Below are 24,351 nucleotides of genomic sequence, written 5' to 3' on the forward strand. Positions count from 1 at the left end.
ACAGTATAGTAAGGTAACAGAGGTGGGGAAATCTGCAGTGCCTAACCTTTTCCAGTAATAAGACAATTTTTTAAAAACAAAGCACTGGAAAACTAGCCAGAACCCATGCTATTCTGAGGTAACTTAACAATTGCTGGGAAGTTTTAACTAACCTTTATATCCCTCTTCCTCTTTAATCAGGGTGAAGTTTGTACACACAGATTTCTTTAACTAACCTGTGGAATCCTGTCTGACCTCCAAACTGGCGATGTCAAGGGTACCGAGTCCTCCTCCTCCGGCAGAGATGTCAAGTGGGCCTGTTGCTGAGAGCTGGTGTTACACTCAAGTAAGTCCGCATTTTAGCATCCTTTTGTTTGCCCCACGGAGGGGCAAAGAATATCTTAGTGAAAAGCAATACTGGCTGGCATCTTTGGTGCCTTGTTCAAATTGTCACGGTCCCGAGCCAGTGTTTTGGGCAGCGTGTGATGCTTTCTAAAACTTGAAGCTTCAGTTCTGCCCACTTTTAACAGTGATGAATCTGATGTGTAAAAGCAGGGACTCCCGTGACCCGTGTGATGTTAGTGTCAAGTTTCCCAGGAATGGCTGCCCTGCTTTCCATGTTCTGGATACCATGCTAAGGTCTGTTTGAGCCATCTAATGGTCTAATGCAGCCTTTCTCAACCTGTGGGTCCCCAGATGTTGTTGGACTACAGCTCCCATCATCACTGAGCTCTGGCCTTGCTAGCTAGGGCTGATGGGAGTTGTAGTTCAACATCTGGGGACCCACAGGTTGAGAAAGGCTTGTCTAACGTATCATCATTGGAAATAAGGTATGTTGTCTTTCCATCATCTTGCTATTTGTAACTGTCTTTCTGCTGTTCTTTTCCCCCTTAAGATCAAAGTGGTCAAATTTTCCTACATGTGGACCATCAACAACTTCAGCTTTTGCCGGGAGGAAATGGGAGAGGTCATCAAAAGTTCGACATTTTCATCAGGAGCTAATGATAAATTGAAGTGGTAAGGATCATTATACAGTGCACAATGGGGACCAGCAACGAACACGGCATTTGGTAGCTTGTGGTGCTTAGAATTGGGTTCAAAACCCCTACTTAGGTGCACACTCACTGGGAGGCCTTGGGGAGGTTGCTAATGCTTAGCCTCAATCCTGCCTTCTGTAAAATGGCACAATAATGACTTGACTCGTGGGGTTGTCTTCAGAATGACTGAGGCAATGAACTGCCCTGACCTTCAGGGGAAAGGAGAAACGATATACAAACATGCTTCATATCAATATCCCTGTGGTTTACTTGTGACTCTCAATACCATCCATCCATATTGAAAATGCAGCTAAGAGCAAGGTGTTAGAAAAGATGCAAGTGGGTAATACCTTCTTAACAGGAATTAGCAAACTATATGGAGCAATCCGCGGGACACAGAGCCTAGGACTTGCCAATCAGAAGGTCAGCAGTACGAATCCCGTGACTGGGTGAGCTCCCGTTGCTTGGTCCCTGCTCCTGCCAACCTAGCAGTTCGAAAGTATGTCAAAGTGCAAGTAGATAAATAGGTACCGCTCCGGCGGGAAGGTAAATGGCGTTCCCGTGCACTGCTCTGGTTCACCAGAAGCGGCTTAGTCATGCTGGCCACATGACCCGGAAGCTGTACGCCGGCTCCCTCGGCCAATAAAGCAAGATAAGCGCCGCAACCCCATAGTTGGTCACGAGTGGACCTAATGGTCAGGGGTCCCTTTACCTTTATGGAGCAATCCGCGAAAATAATTGTAAATAATAATCTCTCCGATAACTGTAAAATAATGAAAGGCACTAGACAAGGCTGCCCATTATCCCCGCTGTTGTTTATATTGATGCTGGAAGTAATGTTACAGGGTATAAGAAAGAACGGGGAAGTGAAAGGAATTTCAGTGGGACAACAATCCTATAAACTAAAGGCTTTTGCTGACGATGTGGTATTAACAGTAGAACAGCCACTTGAAAGGGTTCCTAAGGCATTAGAGGATATAAGAAAGTTTGGGAAGGTGGCAGGCCTTAAAATAAATGCAGAAAAAACTAAGATATTAGTAAAAACATGGGTGACCATTCAAAAAAAGAACTGGAAATAGTGAGTGGATTAAGAATATGTATAAAGGTGAAGTACTTAGGGATATGGCTGGCTGTGAGGAATCTCAACTTATTTTAAGATTATTAAGTAAAGGTGTTGAAGGAGATTAAAAAAGAGTTGGAAATATGGGGGAGAATGAAACTTTCCCTAGTGGGTAGAATATCAGCCATTAAAATGAATGCCTATATTACCTAAAACGTTTTTATTTCAGTCCATCCCAGTGGTCAGCAATTTACACTGCTTCAAAGAACAGCAAAAAGATATCACTAGATTTTTCTGGCAGGGGAAGAAACCAAGAATTAAGCATAAAATTTTGATAGGTAGTAAAGAAAGAGGAGGCTTCACTCTGCCAGATTTACAATTATATTGTGAGGCAGCGTGTCTTTGTTGGCTAAAGGAATGGATTGTATTGAAAAACACCCACTGATTGCATTTGGAAGGTCATGATCTCAAATTTGGCTGCCATACATGTCTATGGTATGGGAAAACTAAAATACATACCGTATTTTTCGCACCATAGGACGCACTTTTCCCGTCTTAAAAACTAAGGGGAAAAGTCTGTGCGTCCTATAGAGCGAATGCAGGGAGGAGGCAGGCAGGAAAAGCCCTCAAGAGCCCCACACAAGCTTCGCGCGGCTCTTGCGGGCTTTTCCCCAAGAGGGAGAAGGGACTGACGCCGCCAGTCAGTCCCTTCTCCCTCCTCTAGAAAAGCCTTGCACAACCTCTCCAGCCGGGGGGAGGCTTCGCAAGGCTAAAGAGGAAGCCAGGGCAGCGAGCGCGATCCATCCCGTTCGCTGCCTGGCTTCCCCTTTAGACTTGCGCGCCTCTCCGGGGGTGGGGGTGGGGAGGAAGCCAGGCAGCGAACGGGATGGATCGCGCTCGCTGCCTGGCTTCCCCTTTAGACTTGCGCGCCTCTCCGGGGGTGGGGGGGGGTGGGAGGCTTCGCATGTCTAAAGGGGAAGCCAGGGCAGCGAGCGCGATCCATCCCGTTCGCTGCCTGGCTTCCCCTTTAGACTTGCGCGCCTCTCCGGGGGTGGGGGGTGGGTGGGAGGAAGCCAGGCAGCGAACGGGATGGATCGCGCTCGCTGCCTGGCTTCCCCTTTAGACTTGCGCGCCTCTCCGGGGGTGGGGGGTGGGTGGGAGGAAGCCAGGCAGCGAACGGGATGGATCGCGCTCGCTGCCTGGCTTCCCCTTTAGACTTGCGCGCCTCTCCGGGGGTGGGGGGGGGTGGGAGGCTTCGCATGTCTAAAGGGGAAGCCAGGGCAGCGAGCGCGATCCATCCCGTTCGCTGCCTGGCTTCCCCTTTAGACTTGCGCGCCTCTCCGGGGGTGGGGGGTGGGTGGGAGGAAGCCAGGCAGCGAACGGGATGGATCGCGCTCGCTGCCTGGCTTCCCCTTTAGACTTGCGCGCCTCTCCGGGGGTGGGGGGGGGTGGGAGGCTTCGCATGTCTAAAGGGGAAGCCAGGGCAGCGAGCGCGATCCATCCCGTTCGCTGCCTGGCTTCCCCTTTGGACTTGCGCGCCTCTCCGGGGGTGGGGGGGGGTGGGAGGAAGCCAGGGCAGCGAGCGCGATCCATCCCGTTCACTGCCCTGGCTTCCTCTTTAGCCTTGCGTGCCTCTCCAGCCGCAAGAGATCTACCAGAGGTAGATCTTAACCCTTGCCTCACCTGGGAGCTTCTCTGGGCAGGAATTCCCTCAGCTTAAGTGAGGTGGGGGAAGTGTGGCAAGTAGGGGGGTACCTACCTAGACACTGAAGCCACATGTCTCTCAGATGAAAATTGGGAGTGGGCATTGTGTGAAGTGCTCTGATGGTGTTTCCTGCTTGGCAGGGGGTTGGACTCGATGGCCCTTGTGGTCTATTCCAATTCTATGATTCTATGATTCTAAGTGGCTGTGGATCTCCTGCTGCAGAACTGTAGGACTGTATAGAGTTGGGAGGGCCACCTGAGGGTCATCTAGCCCAGCCCCCTCACAATGTAGGAATCACAGCTAAAGAACGCCAGGCAGATGGTCCCCCAACCGCTGCTTAAAAGCCTCCAGTGGTGGAGACCCCAAACACCTTCCGAGGTCATAGAATTGCAAGGTTGGAAGGGAACCCCAGGAGTCATCTAGTCCAGCCCCGGTGGACAGCGGGCGCAATCCATCCCGTTGCACAAGACTAAAGATGCTGTGCAAGGCTAAAGAGGAAGCCAGGGCAGTGGGTGCCTGCCCTGGACTGCCTTGTCTTCTTCTTTAGCCGCGCTGGAGAGGTTTAGCTCCTGGCTGGAGAGGTTGCGCGGCTATGGATCCCGTGCGCTGTCTTGGCTTCTTTGCTCTTTGGGGCTGGTGGGGGAACCCGGGCTTCCCCCGCAGCCCCAAGAAGCTCTGGGAGAAGCAGACAGGCTGCGCACAGCCTGTCCGTTGCTCTTTGTGGCTGGGGGGAGGGATAATATTTTTTTCCTTGATTTCCCCCTCTAAAAACTAGGTGCGTCCTGTGGTCCGGTGCGTCCAATAGAGCGAAAAATACGGTAAATGTTTTTCAAACCATGTGGTTAGAAAGAAGGTATATAGAGTTTGGGAGAAGTATGAGAACTTGCTGGAAAGGAAGACACCTTTGTGGTTATCGCCAATAGAAGCAATTGTTTAGAAGAGAATGAATATGGATAGACAAGACGACATAAAGAGACTTATTGGATTTTTTAGAAAGGGAACCTAGACTCAAGACTATGGAGGAAATAAATATAGTAGCCAGGTAACAGACTGGTTACAATATTATCAATTAAATGAGTGATTCAAAATGGATAAGAAAAACAGATTTTCAGACCAAAGCTCGCAATTTGAAAGAGATTTATTAGAAAATAATCAAAAGTTATTATCTAGAATGTATAAGATGTTATTGGAATAAGAAACAAAAGTCGAGCTGGTAAGATCATCAATGATTCATTGGGCAACAGACATAGGGCATAGTATAGAATTTGACCATTGGGAGAAATTATGGAAGAAAGATTTAAAATTTACTGCATGTTATGTGTTGAAACAGAACTGTTTGAAAATGGTTCACACATGGTATTTAACCCCCAGTAGACTAGCTAAGATGTACAAATCGGAATCAATGTATGTTGGAAATGTAAAGAAGTAGAAGGAACATTCTTCCATATGTGGTGGACATGCAAAATAATTAAAGGGTATTGGGAAATGATATACAATGAGATGAGAAAAATGTTTTAAAAAACTTTCCCCCCAAAAACAGAGGCATTCCTTTTGGGAATGGTACAGGCAGAAATACCCAGATGTCAGGAAAACTTATTTATGTATGCCCATACTGCAGCTCGGATTTTGTTGCCACAGAAATGGAGGGTGAGCGAGGTTCCTAACAAGGAGGACTGGCAACTAAGAATGATTGAATATGCAGAGCTAGCAGGTTTAACTAGTAGAATAAAAGAACAAGAGGACCAAGTATATAAAGAGAAATGGAAAAAAATTGTGGAGTATTTGGGAAATAACTGTAAATATGTGAAAAATTTAGCAGGATTAAGGTAAATTCAACAGTGTAACATAAAATAAAGGCATAATAACAGGAAAAGAGAACGAAATTGCTATATAAGAATATGCAGAAATAATGGGGAAATCAAAGGAACCAGGAAAAGGCAAGAAGGGAAGTCATAAATGATTGTCTTATTATAAAGTAAGATATGAATGAGGGAAACGTTGATTTCAATGTAAATGTGGTTCTGGAAACTGTAATAATGAAAAAATATTTTTAACATTTATTTTTTAAAAAATGAAAATTTAGCTAAGAAATCTTATATTATCATCTGCAAGGGGCCAAAATGTGTTGTCTAACAGATTGCAGCAAGGCATGACCATGCCATCTAAGCCACAGGCACACCACAAGATCAATATCTCCAGATGGCTCAAGCAAGTGAGCCAAGCCATACTTGTAATCCATGCGCATTGGCCAGTTTAAACTGGGACCTGTACAAGATAAATCCAACCTAGTGAGGAATCCAAAGGAAGAGCACTTGGGTGCATCTCCATCCTATTTAATATCTAGTTCTGGTTGTCCTTGCTCCTCCAGAAGAAAGCTAAGGATGTGGGAGCACGAATCCCATGCAAGGGAGAGAAAAAAAGTCCAAACAACTCTTTTCCTCTTTTGGGATCTCTGTGGAGTAACCGCAAGCATCGCCTTATCAGAGGTTGTGCCTCCCTTGTCCCCTACATTGCATTTTCTTTTGTGCACCCAGTGCAAGCAGATCTGTGTGTGGAAACTTGTTTCTGCCAGCAGGTTTAAGACCATATCGAGAAGATGAAGATTATCTTTCTGCTTCTGCAGGTGTTTGCGCGTGAATCCAAAGGGCTTGGACGAAGAGAGTAAAGATTACCTTTCGCTCTACCTGCTCCTGGTCAGCTGTCCAAAGAGCGAAGTCCGAGCCAAATTCAAGTTCTCCATCCTGAACGCAAAAGGAGAAGAAACGAAAGCAATGGGTACGCAGAGTTGGTGGCCGGTTCCTTGCGCTTCAGTTGCCGTTTAAACACAGGCAGCGAGAGCGAATGAGAGCCCTGCTTGTGTGTCTCTTGGCTTTCCTTTTTCAAAAAAGAGCCCCCACTTGTTTATATATTTCCAGAGAGTCAGCGAGCCTACCGGTTTGTGCAAGGCAAAGACTGGGGATTCAAGAAGTTTATTAGAAGAGATTTTCTCTTGGATGAGGCCAACGGACTCCTCCCAGATGACAAGCTCACTCTCTTCTGTGAGGTAAGGAGGGGAAAACGACGCGAAATCTTTTCTTTCATTTGGAAGAAAACCGCAGAAGGGCTGCAAAGACGTTTCTCAGCTCCCATCGCATGTCCAATCCCTTTGTCCATCACTCCTTCTGAACTGAGCACAGTAGTTGGAGTCGAATGGTGACCCTGAGTGTTTTGTTTGGGAGAGGGGCCTTTTGTAACTCCCTCCGTAAGGTGTGGCTTGGCTCGCTTGCTTGAGTTGTCTGGAGCTATTTCTCTGCAAGCACCTTTTCTCGCTTGTGGCATGCTGTCATGTGAATTACGTGGATTAACCTGTGGAGGGGGAGGGAGGAAGCAGATGTGTGACTAGAAATGTATAGTTCCATAAATCCGGGGGGAGGGGGAATACTACCTTTTTTTTTGCCTTTATGAAATTTATAAAACAGTTTTGTACATCTTTATTCAGAAGACCCACTCTTGTTTAGTGGAGCTTACTCCCCCGTAAGCATGCATAGGATTGCAGCCTCAAAAACTATCAGTGCGTTAAAGTGAAATCTAAAACATGTTTTCTCATAAGTAAACCCCATTCAGTGAACCTTGGCTCCTGGATTGCAGTGTTGGTTTTGTACATGCCCAAAGGGCAGTAGATGAATACAAAGAAGAATAAAACTAAAAAGTCAATTATATAAAATACATTTTAGGGGACGACAAAATAATAGTAGCAAAACATAACGATAATAATAGTAAAATCCTAGGAGAGGAATCTGGGCGACGACGCTAATGTCACTCAGGTAGCAGCTCTCAATCTCATTGCTCTCTCGACAAATTTGGCAACCTTCTCTGTTGTCGAGCCGTTCTGGTCGGCCAGGAGTGAGAACAGCTTGGCTTCGCAAGAGTGGCCTGGGATGGCAGACAGGAGCGGCGCGATGGTCTCGTCCCTGAGATCTTTATATAGGGAGCAAGACAAGAGGACGTGTGACACAGTCTCCACGCAGCCAGCTCCACAGGGGCAGAGCCGGTTCTCAAATGAAGTTCCTTGATATCTACCCTCAAGAACAGCCGAGGGTAACATATTTAGTCTGGCCAGTGTGAAGGCCCGTCTGAGTTTTGGAATGGTTAAGGTAGACAAATAAGGTGCCCGAAAATCAAAGTGGGAGCGGGGCAGATAAGCGTACCAAGCACTAAATTTCTTAATATAGGCCAGATTATTTTGCTGCTCAATATCCTTCATGCGCTGATCAATAATAGTTTTTGCCTTGGGGAGACCCATTTTCAGGAGATGCTGTGCTTGGAGGCCACATATAAGTAGTTTTTGATGCACTACTTTGGACCACCGACTTCTATGTGCATCTCGTGCTACTAGAGGTAGTAGTCCGGATGGGTTTAAATTTAAGCGAAGCCAATAGTTAAATGTTCTTAACCAGGTTCGGGTTTCGACGGAGAGGCCAGTCTCCAGCCGTAGGGCCGCATTTGGTGCGCATGGTGGAACGGCTAGAATCTGTCTTAAGAATTTAGACTGGACCGTTTCAAGTGTGCGGCAATGATTTCCTGTCCAGATTTGGGCCCCGTAGAGTAATTGCGCCAAGGGTTTTGCTTGAAAGACCTCCAGAGCTGCTGGGATATGTCTGCCCCCTTTCGTAAAGTAAAAGCGAGACAGTATTTTGGCACTTTGAGATGCTTTTTCCCTAGCATATTTATGATGGGCCTCCCAGGCCCCTGTTGACTGGAAAACCACTCCTAGGTATTTGAAAATTTTGACCTGTTCTATTGGCTGATTGTCCATCTCCCATCTATGATGTCTGTGTCTCCTAGCGAAGACCATGACTTTGGTTTTTTGGTGATTAACCACCAATTGATCTCTCCTGCAGTAGGCTGAGAATTCTCTTAGTAGCCTTTTGAGGCCTACTTTAGTTCGTGATAAGAGAACCGCGTCGTCTGCATAGAGGAGTACTGAAATTGGTTTTTCGGCCAGTTTGGGGGCATGAAACTCCGGGGATGTTAGGTATTTGACCATGTCATTTATATATAAGTTGAATAAGGCCGGGGCTAAAATACAGCCCTGCTTGACTCCTTTGGTGGCTGGTACAGGGCCAATTAGTTGTCCATTTACTGAGGTTCTTACATATAACTTGGAGTCTTTATATAGGCTTTTTATCAAGAATAGTAATCTTTTATCAATGTTGGTAACATTGAGTTTAGCCCAAAGTTTGACTCGTGAGATCGAGTCAAAGGCCGCCTTCAGGTCAATAAATGCTGCGTATAGAATCCCACGTGTTTTATTGGCGTATTTATCAATGAGATGTGCTAAAACGAAACAATGGTCTATTGTTGTTCTGCCCTGTCTGAAGCCGGCTTGCTCCTCTGCCAGAACTGCCTCCGTTTCCATCCAGTCAATTAGTTTGATGTGGAGGTGTTTGGCATACAATTTGCTGGGGATAGTAAGGAGGCTAATGGGTCTATAGCTCGCTGGATCTGCCATAGGACCCTTTTTATAGATTGGGATGATTACTGCCTCTGTCCAGCAGCCAGGGATTATGCCTGTTGAATTGATGTATGTGAATATTGACGCCATTAAAGGAGCCCACCAACTGATGTTGTTCTTCTTGAGCTCTGCTGGAATGTGGTCTATGTCCGGGGCTTTGTTGTTTTTCAGTTGGGCAATTAGGTTCCCCACCTCCTCTATGGAGACAGGAGGCCAATATGGTAAGTTCTCAGAGTAGGCACTTGGATAATTGTTCTGAGCTTTGTCGCCGAAGAAGAGGGTTTGGAAATATTTCATCCACTCCTGGGGTTCTACAGTACATGTGGGACCAATCTGCTCTTGGCCCAGGAGCCCCCTAATGGTACGCCAGAAGGAGGTTGAATCTTTCTCATTCGAGGCCTTCACTAAGTTACACCAGGCCAATCTCTCAGCTTTTTGTTTTTTTGCCTTTAATAGCTGTTTATAGTTTCGTCTTAAATCGATGTAAGCCATAAATAGCAAGGGTGCTCCGGTGTTTCTGTAGTTCCGGTAGGTTGATCTCAGACGTTTCCTTGCTTGTCTACACTCCAAATCAAACCATCTCTCTTGATCCTTTGCCCGCTTTGTAACAGAATTAAGTATCTCAGTTGTTAGAAAGGTCTTTAGTCTTGCTAATAACTCGTTGAACGAGTCCATGGCCTTTTCCCCAGTATTACCTGATACAATGGCTGTGTAGATGGTCTTCACGTCTTCCGAATGGAGGAGATGAGTTAGCTCTGTATTGAGCATAGGGGTCCATTTAATTCTTCTGGGGGCCAGTGATCCCAGATTAACGATGGGGGTGTAGTAAAGGTTAGCCGTGGGTTTGTTAAACGATGGGCCATTGAGCGCTAGAATTAGTGGGAGATGGTCACTTTCGGTGTTATGTCCCACTTGAAACTTTGACACAGAGTTATAGGCGAATCTTGATATCAGAATATAGTCTATCACACTTCCTCCCATCTTTGAAAAATGGGTATACTCCCCTGGGCGATCCTCTTCCTTACTACCGTTTATTATCATCAGCTCCCTTCTTTTTGCGACCTGGGCTAGACATAGCCCTGAGAAGTTGCATTTATTGTCTTTAGAAAGTCGTGAAACGCCTGCTTCGGTTGGACTTTCAGGGTCCTGAATCTGATTATATTGGCTATAAAGATTGTTGTCATCAATTCCCATACGGGCGTTGAAATCCCCCCCAATTATAATCGGTGTAGAAGGGTGGGAAGATTCTATGGACTCTAGAAATGCCTCTAACTCTGCCCAGTTAGCTTTCACTATAGATTTTTTTTGGCAGGGGGGCAGATAGACATTGACCACTACCAGTGCATCTCTCTTGAATTTGAGTAGGACTGCCGTGGCGAGTGAATTGCAGTTTGGGAGGGCTTTTAAGGAATGTTCAAGCTCTGTGGAGATAAGGCTAGCTAAACCTCCACTAGGCCTACCTCCCCTCACAGATGGAGTAGCAAATAGGGAGTGACAAGAATACCCATTGAACAGAATGGGGTCGCTGTGCCAGGTCTCCTGCAGGAGGATGATATCGAATCGCTTAAGGAACATTGCAAGTTGTTGATTGTTTTTCTTAGCGCGCCATCCTGCAATGTTCCAGGACAGCAGCTTTAATTCTCTGTCCCTCCATGGTGTAAATTTGTTGGGTCCACGGTGTCCAGTGACCCCTTTACATCTAAAAAAACACTCCCATTAAGTTTGTCGATAGGCATCTGCTGCATAAGGGAGTGATTATCCATAGCTCTTGAGGACTTAAGGGGGTGGTTTGGACTTGGTGGAGTTGCTAATTCATTTGGGGAGAGTTTTAGATAGTTGAACCAGGTACTCGGGGATGTGACAGTCTGTTTGGGTTTTGCCTTACCATACACCAGCGGGGGCTGTGATTGGACTTCCGAATCTACACATTTAAAGGCACCTCCTACCGTCCTCTTGTCCACTAGGCACTTGGGGGATATAGGTTGTATGTGTGAGCCTTCCGTAGTCTCAACATGGACCTCCTTTTTGGTCAGTCTGCTTCTCAGGATGTCCAGTCTGACCAAGATTTCCTTTTGGGCTGGCATCTGCAGTGACCAGAACTGATTTATTAAGGCATGTTCTTCTATGGAAAGGGAGTCCTCTCTGTCGTTCAAATGAAGTTGAGTCTCAGTAGGAGCTATGTTTTCCTGCTGGTGCACTAGGCTCTGGTTTTGCTGGTTTTGTTGCATGTGCACTCTATCATTTTGTACCTCTGTTCCTGGTCTCCCTACCCCCTTGGCCGCCAGTAGGGAGGTTAGCGGGGCTCTGTTTTCAAAGATTCTTAATAAATCTATTCCTTTCTTTAAAAATAGATTTCTTGTTCTAAAGATGAAGTTGGCCAGATTATGATCTGTGAAAGTGATCAAGGCACGGACTGAATGTCCATCTTGATATAGGTAGTCAATACTGTCTATGTCAGTTGCTTTAACTGCCCCAGGTAGAATGTTGTTTATAATAGTCAGCAGGTGCCTCACGCGGTCTGTCCCTGTGCGAGGACCCAGTGGTTTTGGATAGTTCGTGAATACCATCTTTTCCGGGCTTAGGACCAGGATCCATTCTTTCTTTCTACTGCGGGCTTGGAGTTCCCGCGGGTTCCCATCTATATTGGAGATCCCCGACTTACTTCTGTTTGCAGTTGCTACAGGGGTCCTGGGTGGATTCAAGACAGGAACATCCAGCTGTAGTTTGGTTGCTTTTGTCAGGCTGGGCGAACACAGGGGGAGAACAGCCGTGGGGGGGGGCTTATTTCTTTGAATGTACTTGGGGAATTATTTTCACATATAGGGAGGGGTTTGGTCTTTGGCGAGTCTCCCTTGTCGAACTCTTTGGTGCCTTGAGCTTTGATTTTTTTCGTGGATATAGGAGGTGATGATAATAAGTTGAAGAGTTTCTGCCACTGTTTTTTACTGATGTGTTGGGTTTTTTTGGACGGCTTAAATTTTTTGATGTTTTTAGTTTTCTTCATCTTGGGTTCCAGTTTTCTTTTGCGTGAGTTCTTTTTGGGTGGTATGTGGATTCTAGCCTCTGAGTCCAAGGACTGATCTGTGGCTCTTTTTACTTGTTTGAAATTCTCCACAAGCGTCAGGAGTAGGCCATTTGTTACTGCTAGGTAGTTTTTTATGTTGTAGAGGTCTGTGCGTATCTGATCTATTTGATCGTGTAACTGGTCACCCCTCTCTTCTATGCTGTTGGCAATCGCTGTGGGCTGAGGGTCTTGCTGGTTCCCCCTGAGATTCTGAGGGTCTTGCTGGTTTCCCCTGAGATTCTGAGGGTCTTGCTGGTTTTCCCTAAGATTCTGGGTTAATTTTTGGTGCTCAAGGTTATTGGGGTTGGGGGAATTGGTCATCAGGGTGTTCTCAGCTAGGTCCAGTTCCTGCGCCCAGCTCATGGAATAATTTGGTCTTTCAAGCTCTGTTTGTAAGTCTTTGCGTTGTAATGACCAATCCAGCACAGTAGGGGCAATTTCTTTTGCGGTGCTCTCGTGCTGTGGATTCTTACTCCCTTCTTTATGGGGGAAGTAATTGGTGATTTTACTTTGCGTCCTTCGGGGCTCCCACTCCCCCTGAGGTGATATTGGTGCAATTCCCAGGTCCATATAGTTCTTTCTTGTAAGGACCATATTGAGCGTGGAAAAAGGTAATTGGGAGCAGTTTGCTGGAGTCTCTTAGTCCTGGGTTTTTTGGCTTCACTTATTTCACTCACAAGACGGATTATGTTTATCTTCCAGTTTCCCACCTTCGAGAGGGAGGGTTGTTTTACAAGCCAGGTTTCATGCTTGCCCCTTATCTCGGTGGGCCTCTAGGGTTTCTGCTCCTTTTTCCGTCTTTAGTTCTCAGCTTTAAGGCTTTCAACGCTCACCGCGGAAATATTTTTGGAAAGGGGAATAATTTACCTCGGCCTTGACGATACAGCGTGTTCGTGCCTCCCTTCAATAGATGAAAGCTGTGTGTTAGATGCGAAAACTGCAATCTATCTTCTTTAGCGTTCCTTGTTACGCTAAGTCGAGTTGAGCCATAAAACAGTAGATAATAAAACCATAAAACAAGAAACCATTGGGCTAAAAGCAGAGAGGGTAAAAAGTAACGACTAAAAATATAAACATAAGGTCAGAAGATGGCTAAAACCTAATTAAAAGCTTAATTAAAAACGGGAGGTTCTGGCTAGGCTGCTATCTCCGTCGCCATTTTCCTTTCCTCCAGGGCAGTAGATGCCAGGGTATTAGTTTCTAGTATCTTCACACTAGATCAAAATTTCCCAGAAGAAAGGAAGTAGCAATTTACAATGGTACCTTGTTTGCCGAACGGCTTGGCTCCCAAACAAGTTGGCTCCCGAACGGTGCAAAAGTAAGTGTTCCAGCTTGCAAACATTTTTTGGAAGCCGAACGCCTGACGCGGCTTCCGATTGAGTGCAGAAAGCTCCTGCAGCCAATCAGAAGCCGCGCCTTGGTTTTCGAACGGACTCCCGGAACAGATTAAGTTTGACAACCAAGGTACCACTGTACAAGAAAACAAAGGCCCCACATGGTCCTCTGATGAAGAGGGCAGCACCTCTAGGAGTTGAAATGCATCTTGGGTTTGAGTGTCACATACGTACACTTTTGCCATGTTCTTTAGGGAGCCTTAACATCAGAACCTTCATGTTTCACATTTTGAGTGAGTAAAAAATCTTGCCTTAAAAAGCATTTGACTCGTGCCAAAAGAGAAAGCAACTTTTGATGGAGTATTGTCAGTGATCTCCAACATTTTCAGTTTTTCTGTAGGATAGATTGGGGGTGGGGGGGGGGAGGGTCCTGGTAGAGCACAGTAGAGAAAATCATGTTTCTTCCAGGCCTTTGCATCGCTCTGTGTGGGGCTTCTTCGTCAATAGACAAGGCCTGTTCCCCGCACAGCATGGGATTCATTCTTGGAAAGTATCAGGCTTTTGTTAGAGAAAAAAGCTTTTGGATCTGGCAAGCCAGAAGTTATGCATAGAAATGAAAACTTGTGCTAGTTTTTGCTGATGCCAGGAGGTTTTCCTGCCATTTAGTGCCATATGCTCAGCGAATTTCCCCCCGTTTCTTGCCACAGGTGCTTACAGCTGTGTTTCTATTTGGCAGGAATGCCATTTGAGAGAGAGAGAGAGAGAGAGAGAGAGAGAGAGAGAGAGAGAGAGAGAGAGTGTGTGTTTTCCCCTCTGCTGAGGCTCTCTAAGGATTTGATAACATTTGGTGAGCTGGGAGACTGTTACCAGGGTTTTTATTTAAAACTTGGAATACTGCTGAGGAAGAGGGTTTGTCTGTCTTAAAAAAATGAAAAATCGCTGTAGTTCTGCCGGGTCTTCCGTCTGTCAACCTGCAGCAACATAGGCTGCAAGTTTGGCCTGATCACATGAGATACTGGTACACCTGCTCTTGCACAGCCCCTGTTTTGCTGTCTAGTACCTGTGGAGCTGCCAGTTAGCTTACATTGAGATCCTTGCAGCATCCGTTTCCAGTTTGAAGTGGCTGCTTTCTCAAAGAGGCAGGCACCCGATTCTTTGTTTTCCATGTTTGCACTGCAGGATTCAGAGCAACTACTATTTCTGGCTGTTGGCCACGCCAACTGCAACTGATGAGAGTTGGGAGCCTGTCAACAACATCAGCTTCCCCTTCTTTCCCGTAATGGCCATGTGCTTGGAAGTCTTTTAAAAATGGGCAATATGCTCATTCCTGGAGGATAAGTCACATCAGAGGCAACCAGTCATGATAGTCATATGGTACCTCTATGCTCCAGGGATATTCTTATATCACTTAATTTTAATTTTAATTTTTTTAATCACCTCCGAAATAGCTTATAACTCCAGGTGAGGAAGTTTGTGAACCTCTGAACTAGTTAACTTGAGCCTTCATTTTTGAAAGACCTGGAGCCTGGGTTGTGCTCAAGGTTAGGGACTGATAAAACAGATGTAGGTGCGGTCAGGAAGGAATCTGGCTAGTGACTCTGGCCGAATCGAAATGACTTCATACAGTGGTAATCTGCTGCAGTATGTCTGTAATTGCTTGGGAAGCTGACCTGTGACACTCTGCCAAGCGATGACGTTTATTTTACTACACCTCCATATACCTGACATGAAATCAGGAGGAACAAGGAGGTTCAGGAAGAGCGTACAGAAGACTGGGCTCCCTGGCGTTGGTCTGTACCCCATTGTAGGTTGCCATATAGTAAGTGTTCATTGGTATTCATCTGTAGAGAGGTTTTTGTCGCTTGTGGCCTGATAGCTTTGTCTTCTGGAGCCATGTGGAGCTCGGCAGATTTGTTTTTTTTGACATCTCTGCTCCTTGCTTGCGGCAAGTAGTGCCTTGGACCAATCTGTAGAAATGGATGGCCCTGCCTTTTATCCCAAAGGAGAGAACTTAGATGAACTTCTGATTCCATCAAAATCTGTGGGAATCCTTAGGCAGCCGTGCCGGTATGTGGGTGGGGGCAGAGTTTATTTTCAGTGCATTGCTGTTTTTCTCTTAAACATCCCTAACCAAGAGCATCTGTGGGGTTTTGTTTCCCTCCACCCTACCCCACTGAACCCCTGTGCTCCTCCCCACTTTTTTTTAAAGTTCACTGTGCTGCTGCTTCTTCTTTTGTTAACCCCCTGTACTTCCTTGCAGGTGAGTGTAGTACAGGACTCTGTCAATATCTCCGGCCAGAACTCCATGAACATGGTGAAGGTACCTGAATGCCGCTTGGCTGATGAGTTGGGAGGCCTCTGGGAAAACTCTCGCTTCACAGACTGCTGCCTGTGTGTGGCAGGCCAGGAGTTCCAGGCTCACAAAGCCATATTAGCAGGTCGGTATCGACATGGGCGCGAGGCTTAGCAGGATGGCGGATGGACTGATCAGGGACAAGCCGACTGCCTTGATGAGTGTTTTGGAGGTTGCTTCCCTTCTTTTCCAGAAAGGGGCTCCAAATAGCGGGTCCTATAAGATGGGAACAATTGATTTGACCGGGGAATGAGGGGCAATGGGAATGTATCATACTGAAACCTCAGATTAAAAAACCCATTTAATGCTATTGGGAGGGTGGGGAAGGTGCAAATTGTAAAAACTGCTTTGCCAGAGGTCTTCTAGGACTTATATCAGGCATGTCCAACTCACAAGAAGACTGCAATCTACTGCCACTATAAAAAAAACTGGCAGTGATCTACCCATTAGATTGACCAAAGTTGTTGGACATTCCTGCTGTATATAATGCACTTCTGTGGGAGCCCAGGATAAACCATTCAGCTTTCTTTCCTCCCTTTAGAAAGGCAAGTTTCTGTGTCTTACGACTGCAGAGATATACAGTCTTAACTTGGTTCTCAAACAGAATGCATTCCGGGAGTCCGTTCGGTTCCCAGAACTGTTCGAAGACCAAAGCGCGGCATCCTGCCGCCAATCAGAAGCCGTTGAAGCCACGCCGGATGTTCGGCTTCCAAAAATTGTTTGAAAACCGGAACACTCACTTCTGGTTTTTGATTGTTCGGTTGCCAAAACATACAAGTTCCAAGGTGTTCGGCAACTAAGGTACGACTGTACTTGAAAGTGTGAGGCAATTCCTGCTGGAATCCCAGACGGATTGCTCAATGCGATTTCCGAGTAGTTTAGGAGTATGCTCTCCTGTGTTCCCCCTCAGCTAGGCCCCTGCGTAGATTTTTCACTTTCGTGCGGCTAGCAAAACCGGAATGAATTGTGACAAGCTTGTAAAATTTGTTCAACTTGCATAATTCATGCGTGTTGCAGAACCTAGCTTTTCTCGGAGCAGAAAGATGTCTGCCTGGGAGCAGAGCGTTTTTTGTCTCTCTTATTAAGCAGAGGGTGCACACAGCCCTGTATATATTCTGTTCCAAGCCGGTTTAACCACCACGGCTCCCTGGAGGAAAACCCTCTGAACTGTAGTGGGAGGGAATGGAGCCGAGAATGTCTGTGAGTGGTCTGCACCTTCACAAAACTGCAATTTTCAGAGCTGCTCTTGGGTGGGGGGTGGGCTGGGCTGATGGAAAAGCTAGTTTTAAGCTGGTCTCCTTTCTCTAGTGTGCATATGCCCCTAGGAAGACATTTGATAACATTTCTCTCATGATCGTTTTATTTATTTTTTACGCCCTGTTATATTGGTACCTTTATTTGCAGGTACTGATTGCATGTGTCAGTTCCTCTCTGGAGAGGAAGGTTATCTCTTCACATAGTTTTAATTGCATTTTGTGGTGTTCTTTTCCCTCCTCCCCAATCTCTCTCTCTTCTCTCTTGTGTTCCCCACCCCACCCCTCTGGCCGCAGCACGTTCTCCGGTTTTCAGCGCTATGTTTGAACACGAGATGGAAGAGAGTAAAAAGGTAAGTGGGTAGAGCAGCTTTCTGGTCGTGAGGAAGAGCCATTTGCTGATCTGCAGACTGGGAGAGATAATTCAGGAGCTGGAACAACTCTTGGTTCCCCCAGCAAGTAGCTGAAAAATACTGCAGACTTTTGACCTCCACTTGCAAAGGTCTTGCTCAGCACAGAGGCTCAAAGCAGAAATAAAATACATTGCTGTCATGTGTCCAGGTTGGCAAGGCCTCTTGCTATGGGAAGGAATGCTAGAGAGCTGACGTTGTGAACTGTATTTTAGATAGATAGGTCCTGACCGGAGGAATGGCTGGGGAACAAGCACTGCCAATGGAAACAAAAACCAAGTCGGGGAATACCTTTATTAGGCCAACCAAAATATCACACAATATAATGTGCAAGCTTGCGAGTTCTCCAGAAACCTTCATCAATCTTGCGGCATTTTGCTGGACCTAATAAAGGCATTGCCCTAATATGTATTTTGGCATTTACCCTTTCCAATTTCTGCATTAAAAGAATTCACTGTAGGTGGACATTTGCCTTCCAGTTTTTTAAATTTCAGGGAGCCAGAGCTAGAGCCCTGGGTGCAAGTCCAAGGCTTGTTCAGTTGAGAAGCTTACTAGCTGATGCCCTTCCTTCCAAGATACACTGTCCCCACCATTCCTACCTTGCAGCCTTGTTGTGAAACTAAGCCTTGAGAGATGGGCATATTGTAAGCCACCAGGAACCTTCAAGACAGACCAGAAAAGAAATTTGGAAAGCACTGTAGGAGGAGTTAATACTCCTGCGCTGCCAGCGTTTTACAGTTGTGATGGCATTTATGTAACAGTAAACGCTGGCTTCTTGCTGCTGCCTGAGACAGTGGAAAAGCAAAGCTTTAAGGAAAAGTCTCACCACGTTCTCTTCTGTAGTTGGAAGAGGCAAAGGAGACTGGAACATTTCTGTTCCTTCTGCATCTTCTTCCCCAAATATTTGTGTTCTCTCCAAATAGTTCCACTTTGCGCCCCCCCCCCAAAAAAAAGAGAGATCTGGGGGAGGAGACCAACAGTTGGGTCTGTTACCTGAGTGTCAGAAGAGTAACCCTAATTTCCCCCCTGGTGCAGAATCGAGTTGAAATCAACGATGTGGAACCTGAAGTTTTTAAAGAAATGATGTGCTTCATTTACACGGGAAAGGCGCCTAACCTTGACAAAATGGCCGACGATTTGCTTGCAGCTGCTGATAAGGTACACAGGATGCTTGGCTGGCTGGCCGGCCGTTGACTTTTTTCCCCCTCTTGTGAAAAGGGAGAGGGGGACCAGCACAGAAGCCGGGGCTTCAACCTCATCGTGTTTATACTTGATACCTAGGCCTTTGGTTTTGTGGGTTTTTTTAAACCAGAGGAGTTTTCATCTCCTGGAGACGAAATTGTGGGGAACTTGCTGGCATGAACATGCCATTGGTTTCTTACCAGATTCACTCCTGGGTCTTTGGGCACAGTTCAAAGAGATTTCCTTGGCCCGCCCAGCCTATTTGTAAGCTGTGGGTGGCTGTACACTTGAGGCGGGCCACATCCCACTGCTGTCAAGAGGTCCAGGGCCTGGTCAGCCATGAGGCATTGCTAACCCCTCTCCTCCTAGTCTGTCCCATCCTCAAGGTGTTGACCTGCGAGAGGAGAAGCAGGGCCAATAGAGACAAACTCTTGCTTCCTGATCTTTGCAGGAACGCACTGAAAGATGAACAGTCTGCTGTAGAAGCTTCTCGGATGAGACAGCAATCTTTAGGTACACCCCTCATTGCACAGAGAGAGGGGTGCCCTGCTCTGTTGTGCGTGTGCCCCTCTTGTACACTGCCATTTAAGTAAATCACTATCACCCTCTGGACCCAGCACTGAGTTGATTAAAAGGGATGTGATGTCTGTGAAATGAGACTTCACTGCCTCAGTGAAAAAGCCTCAGAGCCAGCCTCTCACAACTCCAGGAATATGGGGTACCTGCAAGTTAAGGACCCTATGCTGATGCTTCAAGGTCACATCTCACGCCACTGAATTGTGAGGTTTTGTGCTGTTCCTTACCTGTGTGTGGCAGGTTGGGGCAAAAGGGCAGAGGTGAAGAAGCTGGGCTTCTCAGAATTGGAGTTTCCAACCCTTGGTTCAAGTCGTTAATAGAATAGCAGTTAAAAGCCCCTGCCGTATGTATGCAGGGAAGAAAAGCAGCACGGGGAATTTAGGATGGAATATCGCAGTTTTAATTGGGGGGGGGGTATAGAAATTTGTGCCCCCTTCACAAAATCAAAATATACTACCATGCAGCAGCAGATGCCAAGTGAGTCTTGCACACTTGCCCAGCAGAAGCCCATATTGGCCTCTGGGGATGGTTTAGTGGCAAGTTAATTTTCAGCCCTGCCTAGCAACAGCAGTTGTCCAGCCCATTGGTCAGACAGTAAGGTTTAGGGGGTCTTTAATTGTGACTTTTTATATAGCTCTTCCCCACCCCCTAATCCTTCCAGGGTGTCTGTATAAGAACAGAAAGCAAAACCTTTTATGGCAGCACATGAAGCCTCTTAATATTTGCCCGAGAGGCTTGGGAACAGCTTGTTCTGTCTTCCTCCAGTCTCTTGGGGAAAATACGTAATTATACTATAAACAAAACACAGTGCATATCCTAAACCCTGGAGACCTGCCATTGGGCTCTTGGGTGAAGATGCGATTAGAGAGTTAGGCTTTGTCTTTCAGAAGTGTTTATTGAGGAGGATGGGAAAGGATGTTGTCGTACCTAAAGATCCAGACTCCATTGACCTTTTGTCCAGCTGCTTGGGCTTGTGTGTTCTCTTTGCCCAGCCCTCTCAAGCTCTGCAAGCAGAATTAAGTTATGCAGATTACCTTCTACAATTTTGCATAATTCTGCTTCTCCAGTTAGGTTTGGCACTTGTTATGCGTGTTTTTGGCAAAAGAACTTAAAATATCTCTTCGTTGTTTTTTCTCCCCAGCCAGAAGGCTTCAGACTTTGGTGAGATATGCTGACAGTTGCCCAGAATATGCATCTCTCTTCCTCCTGAATATTGTGCTTCCAAACATTACTACTGAATAATTGAAAAAATAATAATACAGTACAATACACTTTGCATGTATCAGTGCTATGCTATAGTTACAGAAGCACTGCACAAGACTTGGAACATTTGCTCCAACAAGGAGAAGACTGCTAGCACAGAGACTTTATAGGATTAAGGGAAGTGGGGCACCACATCTACAAAAGCCATTCAAAATAGCAGTGCTAAAACCCACCTGTAGGGAGTTTTGCCACCACAGCACAGCCTCTTTTGGGTCTTCCTCTTTCAGGGCAAGCTCATTTCAGTACCTCTCTGTACTCTTTTTTCTTTTAAGTATGCTTTGGAACGCTTGAAGGTGATGTGCGAGGATGCTCTGTGCAGCAACCTGTCCGTAGAAAATGCAGCGGAGATCCTCATCTTGGCTGATCTACACAGCGCTGACCAGTTAAAAACTCAGGCGGTTGACTTCATCAACTAGTAAGCAGGTTTTATCCTTTCTCCCCTCAGAATGTGGGGAAATTGACAAGTAAGAACCCTAGAGAACAAAGCCCCATTGCACCTCTTTGTGTTCAAGCACTCTCATAACCAGCTAAAATTGGTGCACCCAAAAAAATTATCCCACTCCCTCTGTTTTGGTTTCTCTCACTGGTGCATCTGCAGCTTCTTTTTTATCAAACATAATTTCTTCCCTTTTTGCCCTTGGGCTGGAGAATCAAGTAGTGGCTGTTGCATGCTCCTCCTGTGAGGAGTGTGGAAGGCACTTTACTGAAAGAGCACTCTGCCCCACTGTTTTCTGCCAAGGGGGACAGTGGTAGCTCCATTCATATTCTTTCTCTCTTAAGCATCCCAAAAGAAACAAACAAGGAGCCTGGAAAGCAAATCCTGTAAGAGAAGAGAAGACAGGGGTGTTCTGCAGTGGACAACCAGTGCAAAATACCCTCTCTCTTTCTCTTTCTTGGGTGAATTGGATGTTTCTTTTAGAACTGCTTGAGTTCTTAAAGATGTCACACCCATTGCGTCTGAATGGTGAGTTGCTAAATGCAAAACCAGCACCTCTGACTTGGGGTCAAGTGGGGGGCGGGTGATAGCCCCTGAAGCAGCCTCGATTCTTTCAGGCTAGGGGTCAGCAAACTTTTTCGGAAGGGGGCCAGTCCATTATCCCTCAGACCTTGTGGGGGGCCGGACTATATTTTTTTTTTGGGGGGGGGGGAAATGAACGGATTCCTATGCCCCACAAATAACCCAGAGGTGCATTTTAAATAAAAGCACACATTCTGCTCATGATAAAAAACACCAGGCAGGCCCCACAAATAACCCAGAGATGCATTTTAAATAAAAGGACACATTCTACTCATGTAAAAACACGCTGATTCCTGGACCGTCTGCGGGCCGGATTTAGAAGGCAATTGGGCCGGATCCGGGCCCCAGGCCTTAGTTTGCCTACCCATGTTTCAGGCCAAGGTAGTGTCATCTTGCTTACATTGCACCACAGAGTTTCTACAGCAGATGATAAGGCATTTGTACAAGACATAAAAGCAGCTGCTGAAACCCTAAAGTAGAAGTATTGATACGATTGATAGCTTGAGAACTTCCCCTTCCCTTCTCTGTGTTTTGCCTTTCACTGTCAACTTTTGTGTGCGTGTATTCCCCCCCCCCCCCAAAACTGGTAACCTTGGCTCCTTTGTTGTTTGTTTCCAGCCACGCTTCCGACGTCATGGAGACTTCAGGATGGAAGTCGATGGTCGTGTCTCACCCCCATCTGGTGGCCGAGGCGTATCGCTCGTTGGCCTCTGCGCAGTGCCCTTTTCTGGGACCCCCACGCAAGCGGCTGAAGCAATCCTAAGGCCGGACCTCATCGCACAATCCTGTGTGTGTATGTGTGGCTTTTTAAACAAAGAAAAAACATGGAAGTAGCAACAGAAGCAAGTTGCTTTTCCAAACCTTGACCACCAGGTAGACGATGCAACCTGTGGAGCTTTTAACTCTGTTGTGGGGGTGGGTGGGTGGGGGAAGAGACTGCTTTGAGGCGTGCAGACTTTTAAAACGAAACAAAAAATCAGCAGCAAATAAACTTTGGGGCGAATGGGGAGGGGTGGACTTTGGGTTAAAGGGGACTGTTCAACCTAATATATCCCTGTTGCTGCAATGTCTGTGTGTTTCCCTTTTGACTTGGCCAAGTCAAGAACTTAAGGAGTTGGCCGGGTGCTGGCCTGAGACAACAGATCCCAACAGTGCTAAATGGAATTTACGGCGAGAGGAAAAGGGACGACGTTATGGCCTCCGCATCCGACAGCACAGAACAAGAAGTCGGGCATGATCAGAGCGAGGAGGACGCTCTCTTTTGTTCCGGAAATGACAACGGGGTATGCGGGGGTGGGGTGGGGAATGATTCTGTCTTGATGAGATGAAGCCCACTCACGGGAGCATCCATGGGATTTGTATCGGGACTTTTGGGAGAGGGAGAGACTCCCGGCCACCGTGAAATCCCTCCATCCGCCTTCCAGCCATGAGGCGACGACGGTCTCTCTCGGTAGCACTTGTGTACATGGACGGCAAAAGCGAGCCCCTCTCACAAACTGGCAACTTTTAAAAAGTGATGAGGGGGCTGGTGTGAGGATACGCTCCCTGGACGGCTTGGATAGGATGGAGACAGCCATGACCGGCTTTCAGGAACTGTTGGTGATGCTCTGGACTTGGAATTGGCTGTCCAAGAACGATGGTTACCTGTTTAGATATTGTGGGAATTTTTGTTCTTTTGGTATCTCTCTTCCCCTGTTTTAGTTTACTTCCTCTGAACTCCTGTGATTTCTTCACATCCTTTTCTGTTTCGTTTTGTTTTTTAAAGAAATTTTATCGTTCATGAACACTGTGTCAAAGGTTTCTTGTCCTGCGTTGCAAAAATGATTCTTATCGAGTGTTTGTACCCAATCCGCTGCTTTGTAGAAGATTCTGGTCCTTCTCCGTTCTAAGCCAGTTTCCTTTTACAGGCAAGAAGTTCCAAAATAACTGGTAAAGCTTTTCTTTTTTTCACCCCCTTTCCTTTTCTTTTTGAAAATATAATTACTCTTTTGTACTGTGTGTTGTTCTGTCTTGTCTTTATGGCTTTCTTTCACTTTTTTTATATAAAAAAAGAGAAAGACCTTTCCCCTCAAATTCATATTTGGTTTATGTGTCTGCTTTATTTACGCTGATGTTATTTGCAGTCCAGGAACTGGGGCAGCTGCCACCAAGATACTTTGGTTTCCTATTTCAGTCAGAGCTAGTTCTGGGAGGCAACCTTTCCCACCAACACTCCTGGACTTAGCAGAGGAGGTCAATGCTCCTGATTGGCTTGTCCCTCTTCAGTTTTGCATAAAGTGATTGGACCAAGCAGAGGTGTACCTAGGCTCCCTTGCATCCTTGGCAAGGAGATGTATTGGTCCTCTGAAGCCATGGGCAAGAATCTCAAAAGTTTACTTTTAGTTGCCTTTTGCGCTGTGCCAATGACTTCCTCCATGGCCACCGGGGTCGGGTCTGCTCTGTTCCACCTCCTCTCCTCCATCAGTTGGTCCGTCTGTTTCCTTCCTTCCTGCTTTCCTTCCTTTTTCCTCGGAAAAGCAGCCTGGGGAGCACATGGATGGCCAGAGTGGAGACGAGATTTTTGCGTCCCCCTCCCTGGGCCTGCACCATTGGCAGGGGCCAACCCAGCCAACCCTTCAGTACG

The 24,351-nt window shown here is 46.4% G+C and overlaps 1 protein-coding gene across 5 annotated transcripts in view; it reads left to right on the forward strand.

The window, feature by feature from the left end:
* Positions 1 to 22,645, forward strand: part of SPOP (speckle type BTB/POZ protein) — a 60,391-nt gene extending 37,746 nt beyond the window's left edge. For all 5 annotated transcript variants that reach the window (XM_081166723.1, XM_081166725.1, XM_081166727.1 and 2 more), the window contains 9 exons: positions 181 to 325; positions 875 to 996; positions 6,405 to 6,556; positions 6,697 to 6,824; positions 15,934 to 16,111; positions 17,577 to 17,632; positions 18,725 to 18,847; positions 20,983 to 21,125; positions 22,347 to 22,645. In XM_081166723.1, coding sequence (XP_081022849.1) covers positions 248 to 325; positions 875 to 996; positions 6,405 to 6,556; positions 6,697 to 6,824; positions 15,934 to 16,111; positions 17,577 to 17,632; positions 18,725 to 18,847; positions 20,983 to 21,125; positions 22,347 to 22,491 — 1,125 coding nt within the window. In that variant the 5' untranslated portion in view covers positions 181 to 247 and the 3' untranslated portion in view covers positions 22,492 to 22,645. The remainder of the gene's footprint in view (positions 1 to 180; positions 326 to 874; positions 997 to 6,404; positions 6,557 to 6,696; positions 6,825 to 15,933; positions 16,112 to 17,576; positions 17,633 to 18,724; positions 18,848 to 20,982; positions 21,126 to 22,346) is intronic.
* The last annotated feature ends 1,706 nt before the right edge of the window (positions 22,646 to 24,351 follow it).

The sequence above is a fragment of the Podarcis bocagei genome, assembly GCF_964188305.1.
Source record: "Podarcis bocagei genome assembly, chromosome: 13".
NCBI lineage: Eukaryota > Metazoa > Chordata > Lepidosauria > Squamata > Lacertidae > Podarcis > Podarcis bocagei.